This window comes from Argiope bruennichi, chromosome 3, assembly GCF_947563725.1.
Source record: "Argiope bruennichi chromosome 3, qqArgBrue1.1, whole genome shotgun sequence".
In the NCBI taxonomy this organism is placed as follows: domain Eukaryota; kingdom Metazoa; phylum Arthropoda; class Arachnida; order Araneae; family Araneidae; genus Argiope; species Argiope bruennichi.
In genome coordinates, this window is record NC_079153.1 from 108,024,106 (window position 1) to 108,039,078 (window position 14,973).

The following is a 14,973-nucleotide window of genomic DNA, read 5'->3' on the forward strand; positions in this document are numbered from 1 at the left end:
TGAACTACAAAAATAAAGTGAATAAAAAGCAGAGCTGATTTGAGTCTTAACGACAAAATTCAAATTCCCAATGGGTATGAAAGTTTATCTAAAATAAGTCAATATAACGCTGCTGTGCAAAGAAAAAATTCGCAGTTTCTTTGTAACTTCTGAAAAAATCGTTAGCTTTTTGTAAGCAAAACCAAGTATGATTTTGACTAGAAAGATCGTTCATGGTTTTGACTGGGACGAATGCACTGAAGAAAATTCTCCAACGGGTGCTGAAATATTTTAAGTATTCGATATTATGAAATGCGACGTTTAATAAATTTTTAAAAACATTACAAGTATGAACAACATATATAAAGGTTCAGGAATAATTATCAAAAAATAATAATTTATGAAGGCTTTTACGTTGTTATTTTTTAAATAAACTATAGATAACTCTGAGATAAAGTGTTTGTTTTTCTTTCACTTCATGTGATAAAATTATATGCTATTTTACTCAAGTTGATTATTGTTGTCAATCAATTAATATTGTAAAAATTTATAAGCCTGAAAATAACAACATTAAGCGATAGCTGTTCTACCATTTTCCAATACACCAATCTTACAATAAACTTATTGTAAGATTGAATATTATAGTTAAATTTGTAGTAATGTTAAAGTGTTTTTTTTATAAAACTGTTAACATAATCGATTTAACAATTCATAAAAGGAAAGCTTAATTTATATTCTTGAAGTTAGTTTTACAAATATATTTCAAACTGATAAAATAAAGATTGAAATTCATCAGTTCATGCATTGTTTTGAAGAAGTCATCAACCTTTAACTTTTTTCTACTGCATTACTAAAATTGCAGTTTTTCTCCATTTCTACATCATTTAAATATTTATTAAAAAAATACCCACTGAAATATATAAAAAAATTCGGTTGTTCTATCTTGTAATCAAGATTACCTTTCGGGAAAAAAAAAAGTTGTTGAAATGTAAGAATACAAAACTTTCATTAAATTTGAAGAGGAAAATAAAAAGAAAGGTAGTATCACTATACTACCAATTTCTATTTGGAATACATAAATATAACCATATTTGTTAATTCATGCATAAAATTAATACATCCGCTGTTTCAAAGATTTATTTTCAAGTTCAATAGCCTCATTGTCGAAGGGCATGGGAAAATAATTTTTATTAAGGGAAAAAAAACGAAATAAAGTTTTTATAACTTGAACTTTGAATTGTTAGATGTCTTATGAGGGAAAAAAAAGAAATAAAAGAAATTTTCAACCAACTTTGAAACAAATGTAACGAGCTATTCTGTTTGCACTCTCACAAGAAATTTCAACAAATGTTTTGAATTTCCAGTTTTGTGAGGGTTTGCTTGGAATAATTGAGAAAATAATCATCGATTTCTTTTTCATTTAAGTAAGGAAGTAATAGAATCTTATGAACACCAGCAAGTACGCATGATTTCTTTTCATTTAACAATCGAAAGAAAATAAAGAAGGAACTAGCAAAAGGTATTTTATGAGCAGAAAAAAGTACTGAACTAGAGTTTATTATAGAATAAACATAAAACTGCTAAATGTTTTCTGAAAAAAAAAAGCAATAAAAAATTTTTGCAACTTATGTAGCGAGCTATTTTATTGTTTATTTGCCTTCTCACGAGAAGTTTAACGAATGTTTTTGAATTTCGAACGAATGTTTGAAGTTTTGGGAAGCTTTATTTGCAACCAATGAGAAAACAGTCTTTCATTTGATGTTCACTTAAGTATGGAAGAAAGAAGATCTTTCTATCATAAGCTATTTTATATAGATACTTTTTATTTAAAAAATCGGGAGAAAATGAGATTCTTTAAATTAATTGAAAATAAATGGAGTCAAATATTGTTTTATGAATGAAATTCTCCAAATATTTTACATGACAACGTTTCATTCAGAATTAGAGAGAAAAAATAATGCTTAATTATTTTTATGCTGCAAATGAATATAACCACTTCTCTGTTTACAAACATAATTCATCCTTGAAATATTCGTTATTCGAAACTATTCTCCACTTTAGAAATTAATTTAAAATCGAGTAATCTGTCCTTGAACTACTATAAATGATTGTTTATTTGAATACTAACAGTTGTACTTTTTATACCAATTTAGTGTAAAAGTTAAATTTACAAAAAGTTTAATAACTTTAGTAAATACGGAAACAAAACAAAACATTATTTTCTGTAAATATGTTATTTGTTCCTTTCTTTCTATTTCATAGGATCCTTTTACTCTATTTTGGATTCACTGATCATTCATGTCATAAAATTAAATGCTATCTAATGTTTTAATTAATTAAATGTTATCTAATGTTTTAATTAATGTTAATTTTTGGATTAGATATTATTTATAAATTCCATGATCAGGGCTGTGCGTAATTCAAAAATTGTTCACAACGCTCTGCAGGGTAGATTGTCTGACCTAGAGCTATCGAATTGTGTGTTTTATTTCTTGATTAGAAGGTGCTTATTATGAAATATTTTATCAAAATTTTCATCAGAGTTTTTATTAATTAATAAATTTAATTGAAATGCAAACGTCTTTCCCCAATGGCTTCGAAGTATATTATCATACGAAAACCATTTTTATACAACTTTAAAGTTAAAAATATCTATATATGCTTTTCAGGGATTTTAATTTTATTTTCGTGCAATTTGTTTTCTTTAATTTAAATGATTTTTAAAAAAAAAAATCTTATTTTGCAACGAATTTGCAATATATTTTGAGTATACATTATCAATACTATAGAATTAAAGGTGAAACTTAAAGAGAAAATAAAAACAGTCGAATGAAGTATAAACTATTTAGCATGCTGTAACGTTTAGAATTATAATTCCGATTCTCTTATAAATTTTTTTCATAAGAATCAAGCACTTAGTGAAATTTATAATCTACACATAAAAAAAATTATTAACATATATATGAATGAATTTCTTATTTAATATTACACTTATTCCACGTCATAAATCTGCAGCATGATTTACTTTGTATCTTAAATAACTCTAATCTACCTTATTCTATTTACGATACCATGCTCGCAGATTCCTAAAGTAAAAGGTATAGAATATTACCCCCTTGAATTTATAAGCATTTTGACCTGAAGATCCAATTATAATGCTTATTGTACAAAGATTATCTTATCTCTCGTGCCATAAAACGCCCATGATTAGAAAAATATTATATTCCCTAAAAATATCCAGATTGTCACTTTGCTCTAGCGGTTTTTCATAATCCCATAAATAAAGACAAAACTAAAATAAACTTGAGAATATAAAATTATCATGCAATAAAGCAATCTCACTAAAGTTATTTTATTACTGAAAAGAAACAAATGGCAATTTATTTTCTTACAATCATGCAATGAAATATTTTATTAATAAGAATAGAAGGCATGGAGTAGAAGCTATCATACTTCTACAGGCACACTTAGATAAACAGATGTGTACATCCAAGTAGTTCAGTATTAAGAGAACCAATATTTTCACGAGTATTTTATCTTTTTATCTTTACAGCCTAGAGGTTATGCCACAACGGACTTTCCCTTATGTTTCTGTTCTAGGATTTTCAATCACAATGACATCTCCTGGAAAGTAAGCGCAAAAGCATGCAAAACTCCATCAAGATATTTGTTTAACGGTGTTCCTCTGAACACGTGATTGCTTGAACTATCGAAAATCTATAAAAAGTTACACAACTTTCTGACATAATGCGATTACATTTACTTTCATGAGCTGTAAACTTACGAAGGATTAACTAAATGCAGTTTTCTCTAAATGGTAAAAACTGTAATCCTTCACCGTAATCCAAACTCCGAAGGTAAAGAACATTCACGGTTCACCTAATTCACTTTCAGGAATTCACTTCCTTTATTTGTTTTAACTGTTCTCTCTCGCTCATTGTTTCAGACCTCTCAAAGAGCAAGTGAGTCGTGAAGGGCTGGATATCGAGCGGCGGAAACGTGCACAGATTTTGAGGTTCCACTCATTCGTGAAATGTGAAAACAATGCAGCAATCTGGGAAATATATGAAGAAGTCATCTGAAGATTCACTCGTAAGAGGAATCAATAGTATTGATGGTATTTTTCTTACTTAGTTAATAGCCATAGAATTTAAAATATTGATACACTATCTACCATTTGTAAAGATAAAAAGAAGGACATACGCAATCTGTTTTAGGGATATAGTGAATTTATTCCAAAGAAAATGATTTTACTGAATTAAAAATAATGCAGAAGATTATTCTCTTAATTCACAGTAACAAATGTTTTGGTAAAAAATGAATTGTATTTCAAAAAACGTTACATAAACCAAGAGAACTTTAACGTAGCTCTTATCAGTGATTAATATCAATGATATTCCATCTTAAATCTATCAAATATATCAAATGGGACATTTTTTGAAAAAAAAAAGAAAACGAATAAATTTCAATACTGGTCCGAACTTCTTTAAGATTCTGGAATTCTATCAATTTATCCATCTTGGAAAATTTAAGACCGAATTATTACCGAATATCCCAATTATAGAACGAACACAATCTTATTGAAAATTGTTTCAAGTTACCTAGTACTTATACTTCCAACATCCTTCTGATAAGGGAGGATAAAGTGAATGTAATTACAATATCAGAAACCAAACACAATCTTATGACGACAAGAATCAGGCCTAATGAATAGCACTGCTTACAAGATCATGTCAATTTTAAAAAAATTCGAAATGGGAATCCTTTTCAGTAATTGTGTCTGAAAACAGCTCAAAATATGTATTTTGAAGCGAACTCTTCATTGTATAACTTCATATAATCTTTTATTGAAAATGAAATTTATTTTAATTGTAATAATTACTTCGAACCAAGGTTGAAAATAAACCAGCTCAAATAAAATTGGTCATAAAGACATCATAAATACCACCACCTTCAATTATCCCATATTTATAGCATTTTTTCGTTACATTAAAAAAATCAAGAAATAAACAGAACTACATAAATATGAGCTAATAATGAAATAAACTGTTTCTATCATTTTATTTAAAAAAATTTTTATTCGTCATTTTATTGTCATTAACTATTTCTGCTTTTCATTTTTTTTATATTTTATGTTCTTTAAATCCGGAAATGTAAAGCATACAAAAGGTTTATGAAAATTATTGCACAAACACTGAGCCCAATTATAAAAGGTTTAAAAGGTCATTGAGCTTTAAACCTTATTAAACTGACACAGAATGCAAATAATAATTATTATTGTTTCATCATTTTTATTGATGAAAAATACTTTAATATGTTTTAATGCTATAGTCAAATATTGTTTTTACATATTCTTCTTCTAAACTTCCTTAAACTGGCTTCCCATTCACAGAATGGTAATAAATCAAAACAGTTACAATTTATTTAGAAATGAATATAGCGTCTGAAATTTTTAAAAGCAGAAAGAAAGAAAAATTCCAAAATAATAATAATGTTGAGATGTGAATTTCCTTATTCCAACAGCAGATAATTCCAAAAGAAAAGAAATCTTCTTTTGCATGAATTGCAAAAGGAAGTTTCACCATCAAAAAGGAAATTGGAAAAACAAATTTTCAATGATTAAATGGAAGACTAGTATAAGATTCTACACTGTATATGTTTGATATTTGTTTTGATGTTTCTTGTGCTATTTACAAGAGAGCTTGAAATAAAATATTTCAAACTCTTTTCTTCAATGATGAGGAAGTAATTTATCATTGAAGATTCCAACTACCTTTTTAAAATATGACTTAAGTGCCAACTAAACCGACAGACGAGTTCAAAGGTTATCAGTAGGGTATTGTTTCAGTCCTTGGAAAGTCACTTTTTAACGGTCACCAGATATGTAAATTGTATTCATCCAAAAGAGAAACGCGAAATTCATTGTTAGCGCCAAATTTTGAAGTAAACATCAGTCACTATGACCACTAATTAGTGTTTATTTGACTAGCACAATGAAAAATTTTTCAGGCAACTTCCTGGTTTAGTGATTGTTACTGTTGCTTTCATATTTCTTATCTGCTTTTTGTGAAGTTCAAGTCTGTGAAAGTTTTCAAGTTCATATACTTATAATGAATGACTATTCAAAATAAAAGTACGTTGGTGACTGTGGATGTAACTGTACGCTCAATAAAGTGATTCTAATTATGATCTTAATGTATTAAAAATAATTGCTTAGCAGCATTTTGTTTTAAATTACATTTATTTATGTTCTGAACTACACAACTATATTTATTTAAAGTTATTATACTCATTGAATATAACTCTGATTCTGATAACTCGCAACGTACAAATAGATATATTGCATCATGTACACGTAATTTCATATATATATATAATCAACATGAGTTATCATTGATAATAGTTTAAATTATGATAATGTTAGTTTTTCACTTAATTATGGTAATGTTTACCTTTATATTAATTATGGTAATGTTTACCTTTATATTAATTATGGTAATGTTTACCTTTATATTAATTATGGTAATGTTCGTTTTTTGAATTAATTATGCCAATTTTTGTTATGATAATGTTATTTTATTGGATTTTTTTAATGCATTGTATAAAATTCAAAAAATAGAAAATTGGAAAAAGAGATAAATCTGCTCTTATCATATTTGTATATGGTTTGATATCAAGCTTGTCATTTGAATATTGAATAGCTTAAGAAAAAGGCAGAATCTTAAGTTTTTCAGCTAATGTTAAATATAACACTCTTAAATTAGTTGAAATTACTTTGATTTCAATTGAAAACATCTTACTGGAACAAAATGTCTCTTTAAAAATGTTAATTAATTTGACAGAATACAAAGCAACATGACGGTTGTGCATATTTATTAATTTAAGTACTTGAATACAACAGAATATAATTATTATTCAAATAATTTTTAATTATTAGCTTCCATAAAAACAATGAGCATAAGTTATATTGGAAGTTTCTATAAGGTTATGATGGGAAGATTACAAAATTTATAAGTAATTAATTTTGGACATTAGAGTGAAATATCAACGGATTCCTTTTATTGTCAATTGTACAGTTATTAAAATTTTACTATGATAATTTTTTTTCCGATCAATAACCAATTTTAAGTTAAAAAAAAACCTCGCATAACACTGTTACTGTTTCTTAAGTCTTCAATATGCAGGATAAAGAAAGTAAAATGATAAATGAAACTTTATTTACTCATTTTAATTTTTGAATTGGAATTTAATATATGGTTGAATTAGAATTTAATATATTGGGATTAATTATATGGTTCGTTTGTAGTTTCTGAAGATATTATCTTTTCAGTGCTTTTAAAAAGCATCATTTACGCTCTAGAGATAAATTTATATCTAGAGTATCTATCGCATATATAGAGTCTGTGTTGTATCAAGAGAATAGTGACAGAAAGCTTTTAATGCTCCTCTGAAGAATGGATCAGTAAAGTTTCTTTTAAAACATATTATGTATTAAGTCAAAATAAATTATATCTTGACAAAAAAAAATGTATTGCTTATATATGAATAGCGAAGCAAGTCATTATTAAAGATTTGGCAAAATATTTGCGTTTTATAAATTTTCGATAAGATTTATAAACTGTAGTTAAGTGTTTGGAAATTTAAAGTTGAATTTTGCTTATTTTTACTAACTTTTTATGTTAATTATTGTATTAATTTTAGAAACTAGTGCAGAAAATATATTAATACAAAAATGATATGATATATTACAATAGCAAATGCTATTGTAATATGTCTGCGGTATTACTCGGAGAATAAAAATTCTAATAAGACATGTCCTTTGAATGAAATGAACTTTCAGCATTCACAAAGAATGCTTTCAACAGTGAATTGAAATGATTCCATGAATTTTTTTCCCAGTCTAGTGATCGTAAGTTAAAATATTTTATTATATATTTAGAATTCTTTTGTATAATGTAGAATTTGGAACAAATATCAATTGAAATGTTAGCAAACAAAGCACGTCTTTAAATGCACGATTTCTTGCTTAAATTTATGAGGTTTGATTCTTTATTGTATTTTATTGGTTCTGTTATGTACAATAAAAGCATACTTAAGTAATAGAAATTCTAAGCATGATTTCAGTTTCCATCTCCATTTCAATATTTTTTTTCCTCTCTATTGAATGATTTATTTATTTTTGAATTTTAAATGAATTCAATTCTTATCTCTAATAGATGATGCATATCTAGGTTTTATTATTTTTCGGGTTATGTGAAGAAAGATAGTGAACGGATATCTTTCACATCACATTTGGTTTTACCATTTTATTCAAAAACAAGAAGAAAGAAAAGAAAAAGAAGGAAACATCATCACATATATTATTCGGAACATAATTTTCAGTTGAAATTCTAAATATTTCATTAATTTTCTTTTCTTCAGTACGCAAAAACATTGATAAACTATAGGCGATTTAGAAAGCAATTATAAAATATAAAAAGGAATTCTCCTTCTTACATTTGTTTTTAATATGTTTAGTTATTATTATTTAATAATCCTCTGCTGGTTTGGAACCTTAAAAATAGTGGGAGTCCGATGAAACCCTATATTTTTTATTGCATTTAATATCACTTAAGTATATTATTCTGTAGAAATTTGTACCGAAAATAATAACTTTTAAAGTATTAGCTGTCAAACAAATTATTAATTAAATAAAAGTTTTTGATAAAAACAGTTAGAACTGATATATACTTTTAAAGAGCTCCAAAATAGATTACATATTTGTCACGCATAATACAATATTACGAATATTAAAAAATTACAAGAGAATATTATTGAATATTTTAAAAATTTGGTACTTCTTACAGATGAGTTGATTTATTCAAAATGTGATACGAAAATACTTTTCGGTAATTTCTTATTGCTATGATTAAACAATTTGAAATGAGAAAACACTAGTAACATTTGAAATGCTTAAGATATTTAATTTGCTCATTTGTCGAAAATAATTAAATAAAAATAATGATTCTCGGGAACATTGTACTGGTGGTGATTCAAATGGAATTTCTTATTGAAGTAAATATAAGTTGAAATCGAGAAAAATTATTATATTATATGGTAAATTAGAATCATATTAAAAAAAATATCAGAATAATTTTTGCAATTCGTACTTATTATATGAAAGTATTTAATAAATATTAGCAAAATTAACTTTTCAAAAAGAAAGGAATATTAATGACCTTTTTTTCAGTAACATGATATGTGTAGATATAAAAATTATTTTTATTAATGCAAATAACAGAAGTTTAAATAATTGGCAAATCAGTTAAAAGCTTTATAAAAGATTCATTTTTTTCATATTTATTCATATTTGTAGCGATATTTTGTTTAATTGAATTTTTCTAAACATTAGTTATGAAAGTAAGAATATATGTGATACTAATATCTAGGACTTTTTATATGACTTTCCAAAGTTTTAGTCCTAATATAACAGTTTTTACTTATGTTTAATTCGAGCATATCATTCTCTGTTATATATATATATATATATATATATATATATATATATATATATATATATATATATATATATATATATATATATATATATATATATATATATAATTTTAATGTAAAAGTTGAATGTATCTGCTTAAAAAAATAATGACTTTATTCATTTTAGATATTTTGAAAAAATCTGAAAATCAAATCTTTCTCAAAATTTGAATAAATCTAATAAGGAAATTTGCTATAAAAATAAAATGTTAAAGTAATGTAACTTTAACTTTTATTAATTACTTATATGTTTATTAATTACTTATATGTTTATTAATTACTTATATGTTTATTACTTATAATATGTTTATTACTTATAATTACTTACTTATAATTAATTACTTATAATACTTATAATATTACTTATAATTACTTACTTACTTATAATTAATTACTTATAATTACTTACTTACTTATAATTAATTACTTATAATTACTTAAATGTTTTGAGTATATAGAATCGCATACAGAATTTTGACGTACAATGCAGTAATACAATTGTTGCCTCAGCTTTAAATAATCGAAAGTGGCAGTAAATCGTTTCACTTTTATTTCTTCGAAGAATGGTAAATAAATTAATGAAATATCTTTAATATTTATGTTATTATTAGAAAAAAAATTCCTCTTTAAGCCTCTAAAAAGTGGGTTTTTTTTGCTTTTTTTTTGTTGATTTCATTAAAAATTGATATGGCAATAGTTCAATGACATTGCCGACAGTAAAATTATTTTTAAATCAGTAATAATGCCTTCAAAGTATAAATAAGAATTTCAAATAGTACGGATCTGATTATTATTGTTAAATATTAGAATTTTTTGCTCATTTTTTTCTTAATTAAACTTTTTCACTTTCACTATGTTTACTAGTATAAGATTAATTTCATTTAGTTTATTTACGAATTTCGACCATATATTTTTTATGCCATTGTATAAAAATATGGCTTAAATTCATCTAAAAATATTTGAAAATTCTTAGTTTCCATTACAAATTATTCACTATCATAAATATACTGTATGTCATTGCACTTATTTCAAAGTAATTTAATTATTAGTTATTTTCAAGTAGATAAGATTTAATCAAATTTTTCAATAATGAATGAACCTTGGTAAGAATAAAATAAAAAAAATTGTAAGTAAAAGTTTAAATTTTGATATTAACCAGCAAAAAGAAGATTGAAGTATTTTTTTTAATATAAATATTTCTCCTTTTGAGCGTTTTCTTTACTATTTTACATAAACAAATATATAACTAATGACCAGACAAATATAATAAAAAATTAAGAATAAAGATTCATAGTATAATAATTTAATCGTTATAAAATTTGATATTTCGATAAATTAGATATTAATTTCTAATCTAATTTAGATCAGCTTTAAGGCAAAAGCAATATATAAAATTCATAGGAACATCTCAGAAAAACAAGAGAATTTTTTTTCTAATCTTCATTTGAATCAAAAGGAGAGTTTCACAGAAATCGAAAGAAATTTTAAAAGATAATTTTTAACAAAACATTACAAAGATTACAAAATAGAATGTATAGCAAATAATAGAACAAAGTTTAATTATTTTAAATTTAAATTATCAGTTTTCAGCTAAAAAGTTTTCATTCGCACTTATTTTTGAAGGTTATCATCACTTATAATGATGAAAGTAGTAGAGCTATTTTAAATAAACCATGGAAGAATTATTACAATGTTTTTGTTCATTGCTGTTATTTTATATATATATATATAAATTTCATAAAGTGATGTAAAAGAATAATCTTCAGAATATGAATCTTAAATGGATTTAATCTTTAAAAATGAATAACATTAGTCTTGGAAAAATATATAAATAACATTGAGCTTAAGCTAATAACAAAATTCTATCTATAATCTATCTACACATAGTTTTTTAATGTATGATGGCATATAAAAATGAAAATGTTATCACTACCTATCAGAAGCAGAGATTATTTTTGTAATAAATGATTTTATGCTTATATATGATAGATAGGTTAATATGTTGATAATTTAAGGACAGATAAATCTTTTACTTGTAATTCAAGAAATGATGTATAAGAAATTCTGTAGAGGTCATACTTAAACTGAAGAATTAAGTGAATAATAAAATTATTTGAAAGTAAATAACTCTGATTTACAAACAAAATTTGCCTATTTTGATTTTTGCTGCAAAAAAGAATGATAATTTTATTCAAAATGTTTTTTTTAAAAAGGTTATCCGATTCTTCAAAAATTCTTATCAGTATAATAAAAATAAATTTTTATCTTAAAAATTTATGTTCTTATTGATTACCTTTCTTGAAATTCATTATGTGATTTTTTTTTGTCTAATTACGATTGTGAAACTTAATCTAAATTTCTAATAATTTTTGTCATTATGTTTTGTTTTATTCTTGGTGTACAATTTCTTATATATTAGTTTACTAGTGTACTTTCATATAAATTAACTTAAGTTATAAATTTCTTAAATAAATTAAATTATTGGATAATTTGATTGTTCTAAATTCTTTATAAACGAATCTATAAAACTGTTACTGAAAATAAAGACATAAAAGAACAAAAAAAATTCAATCTGTATTGGGTTTAGATTTAAAAGAAAAATGAAATAAAATAAAAACTGAAAAACTAAACTAGCTAAAAAAGAATCTAAGATTTTAAACTTATAAAATTACCATTATCAGGACAAATTATTTTGAAAAGGAGGAAAGGACACATAAGGACACTCTGTAATTACCAGAGATAAAAAAAGATATCGAAATCAGATATCATAATAATAACAAAGCCTTCTTAAATCTTAAGAAATAAAAATTTAAAAAAACTGTACTGACATTAAAAACTATATTTAAAAAAATTTAAGAATAAAGCATACAAAGGATTTTAAAAATATCGAATTCAATTAACATTATTTAAATGTTAAATAAGATTTTAAAAATTGAAAAAACCTCAAACTTATACAAACATATCTTAATATTGAATTTAAAAATAATAGTCGAAACTGCACAAATATATATAAAAAAAAATTTATGCTTATCTTTAGAATGTTTCTATAATGCAGTTATGAAGAAAAGAACTTGAACTCATGTGAATCAAAATTATCTTAATATATAAATTTACAACATATATAAATAGCATCATAAATTAAAAAAGGTTAATTAATATTCAGTTAAATTAAAAGCACGCATTATTTAAAAAAAATCAGATTTTATTCATTTGTTTACATCAGAGATAAGCAGGATTATTGTGACTTTAAACTGATTTAACAAGCATTACTTGAATAAATTAGATAAGAACTTAGACACCGATCTTCAAAATAAAGAGAGATATCATTAAAATTTAAAAATCGAAATAAAACATCCATACTTATTAAACAAAAAAAATAAATGTAATTCCTTAGCATTCTTAGATAAGCCAATAAATGATTAAGACTTTGAACTCATTGAACCTGTGTTAGAGTAAAACATCCATAACATTCACACGACTTTGAACTTAACTCTTGTAGGCATAACAACATAGCATTTCTTTTCGAAAATAAAATAGTTATCGCATTAAGTAAATCTTTAAGGTCTCCTGAAAGTCTGGCGCCGCATAATTACATTCATCACAACATTCTTTATTGCATTCATCATCAGGTTGAAAGAGAAAGTTGGTAATGAATAGCCAGTGAATGCCATTGCCATTCAGACTGCGAATTTCCTCGAAAGTAACACTCGGTTCAAGGCAGCTCTTAATTATCATTCAAGTCATTGAGAAAGATCATGTTTTTTCTTTTGATTGAGGGTTTTGTTAGCGTTTGATTTAGCCATCTTTACTTTATTTGTGGCGATATAGTATTAGCCTCACAAAAGAAAAAAGCTAATTTGTCTCTTCAAGTATCCATTAATTTATTTGCCATGTCATAAATATTGATGAACTGATCATGATCTATTAATAATATCAAACAATTGAAATAGATTGTTCATGATTATTGAGGAGATTTATTTCTTTATTAATTGGAAATTGAGAAAGATGTGAGATTAAAGATTAGATTTCGATTATATAATTAGATTAAAGATTATATTGACATTATATAATTTAAGTATCCGTTGTACAATCTTTAAAAATTATAATTCTGCTTATGTCACTGCATAACAAAAAGCAGTTTATGCATGATTGGTTATTTTAAGATAGAATAAAACATTCAGCATGGCAAGAACGTAATAATCTATTAAGCCAACGGTCAATTTATCCTAAATTTATCTTCAGAAAATTTTCCAAAAATAGAAAAGAAATTATATTGTTCATTCCACTTAGCTTTTGGTTATAAGACAAGTAATAGTTATTGAAATTAATCAATATATATTAATGTTTATAGTTATTGGAATTAATTAAATTTTATTTTCATTTCTTCTTGGAACATTGTATTCTAAAAGTTATTCTGCATTGCTTTCTTAACCTGAAGAATCTCTTTATCAAACCCAACGAATGAAATTCTGAGATTTCTTTACTTCAAATAAAGTTCTTCAATTGACGTGATACCGGTTTTTAAAAAATTAACTTTTTTTTAATATAAAATTCTGGAAAGATTAGAATAGCTCTTTCTCTTTCTTCTTTAGAATAGCTCTTTTAGCTCTTTCAAGATATTTATTGGGCTATAAGAAGAATATATCCATCAAATCAAAACTCGATTTAATCCATTGTAATTTGAAACAGCCAATTAAAACAAAGGGGTTTCGATTCGTCTACTCACCCTGTGCTCGAGAGAGGTATCCCAACAGCGGGAGGAAGATGATGGCAGACCAGATGAACTGTGCCATCCTCAACGGTCGATGAACGTTCGCTAACTGATGAGAAGAGCTACTGAATGTGTGTCTCATTCTCCTATCACCGGCCCATGTGAATGATTTCAGAATGCGCTCTTGCCACAGGTGTGCTACCGAACTGTACACAAACCGAAGGCGGTTTTCCGGCACACTTCAGGCTTTTATAGGCAGGGTCAATTTTTCTTTTTTTCTTTTTCTTCTTGTTTGCCGGGGAGGATCCATTGACATGCATCAGTGATTGTGTCAGCCAAGCAGCGTGCCGGGAAGATTTGGAATTTTCTTCTCTCACTTTTTTATCCAGGTATCATCACCAGAGTGGGTGGGGTGTGCAAGTGGCCGACGGAAGTATTGTACAATGTACTGACTAATTTGGAGAAAATGTTTCAGGTGTCTGTAACAAGTTCGTCACGCGAGCGATCGGCTGTGGTAATTGCTGATCTCAGACGAGACAAAATTGCCATATATTTGCAATTTTTAGATTCTAAAAGGAAAGAAACAAAAATATAACATTTTCTTGATTTTTCTTTTCTTTATTTGTTTGGCTTGCTTCTCTTAGAAATGGTACATGAATTCCAAACCTGCCGAGAAAGGTCATAATCAGCTAAGAGATTAGGCTAAGGGGCTAATTTAATTATAAAAGTTAATGAGTACAATAATTTTA

General features: G+C 25.6%; 1 protein-coding gene across 2 annotated transcripts in view; it reads right to left on the minus strand.

Annotated features, from left to right (window-relative positions):
• Window positions 1-14,425, minus strand: part of LOC129962520 (mucin-2-like) — a 49,227-nt gene extending 34,802 nt beyond the window's left edge. For both annotated transcript variants that reach the window (XM_056076272.1, XM_056076271.1), the window contains exon 1: window positions 14,240-14,425. In XM_056076272.1, the coding sequence (XP_055932247.1) occupies window positions 14,240-14,366 (127 nt within the window). In that variant the 5' untranslated portion in view covers window positions 14,367-14,425. The remainder of the gene's footprint in view (window positions 1-14,239) is intronic.
• Between the last annotated feature and the right edge of the window lie 548 nt (window positions 14,426-14,973).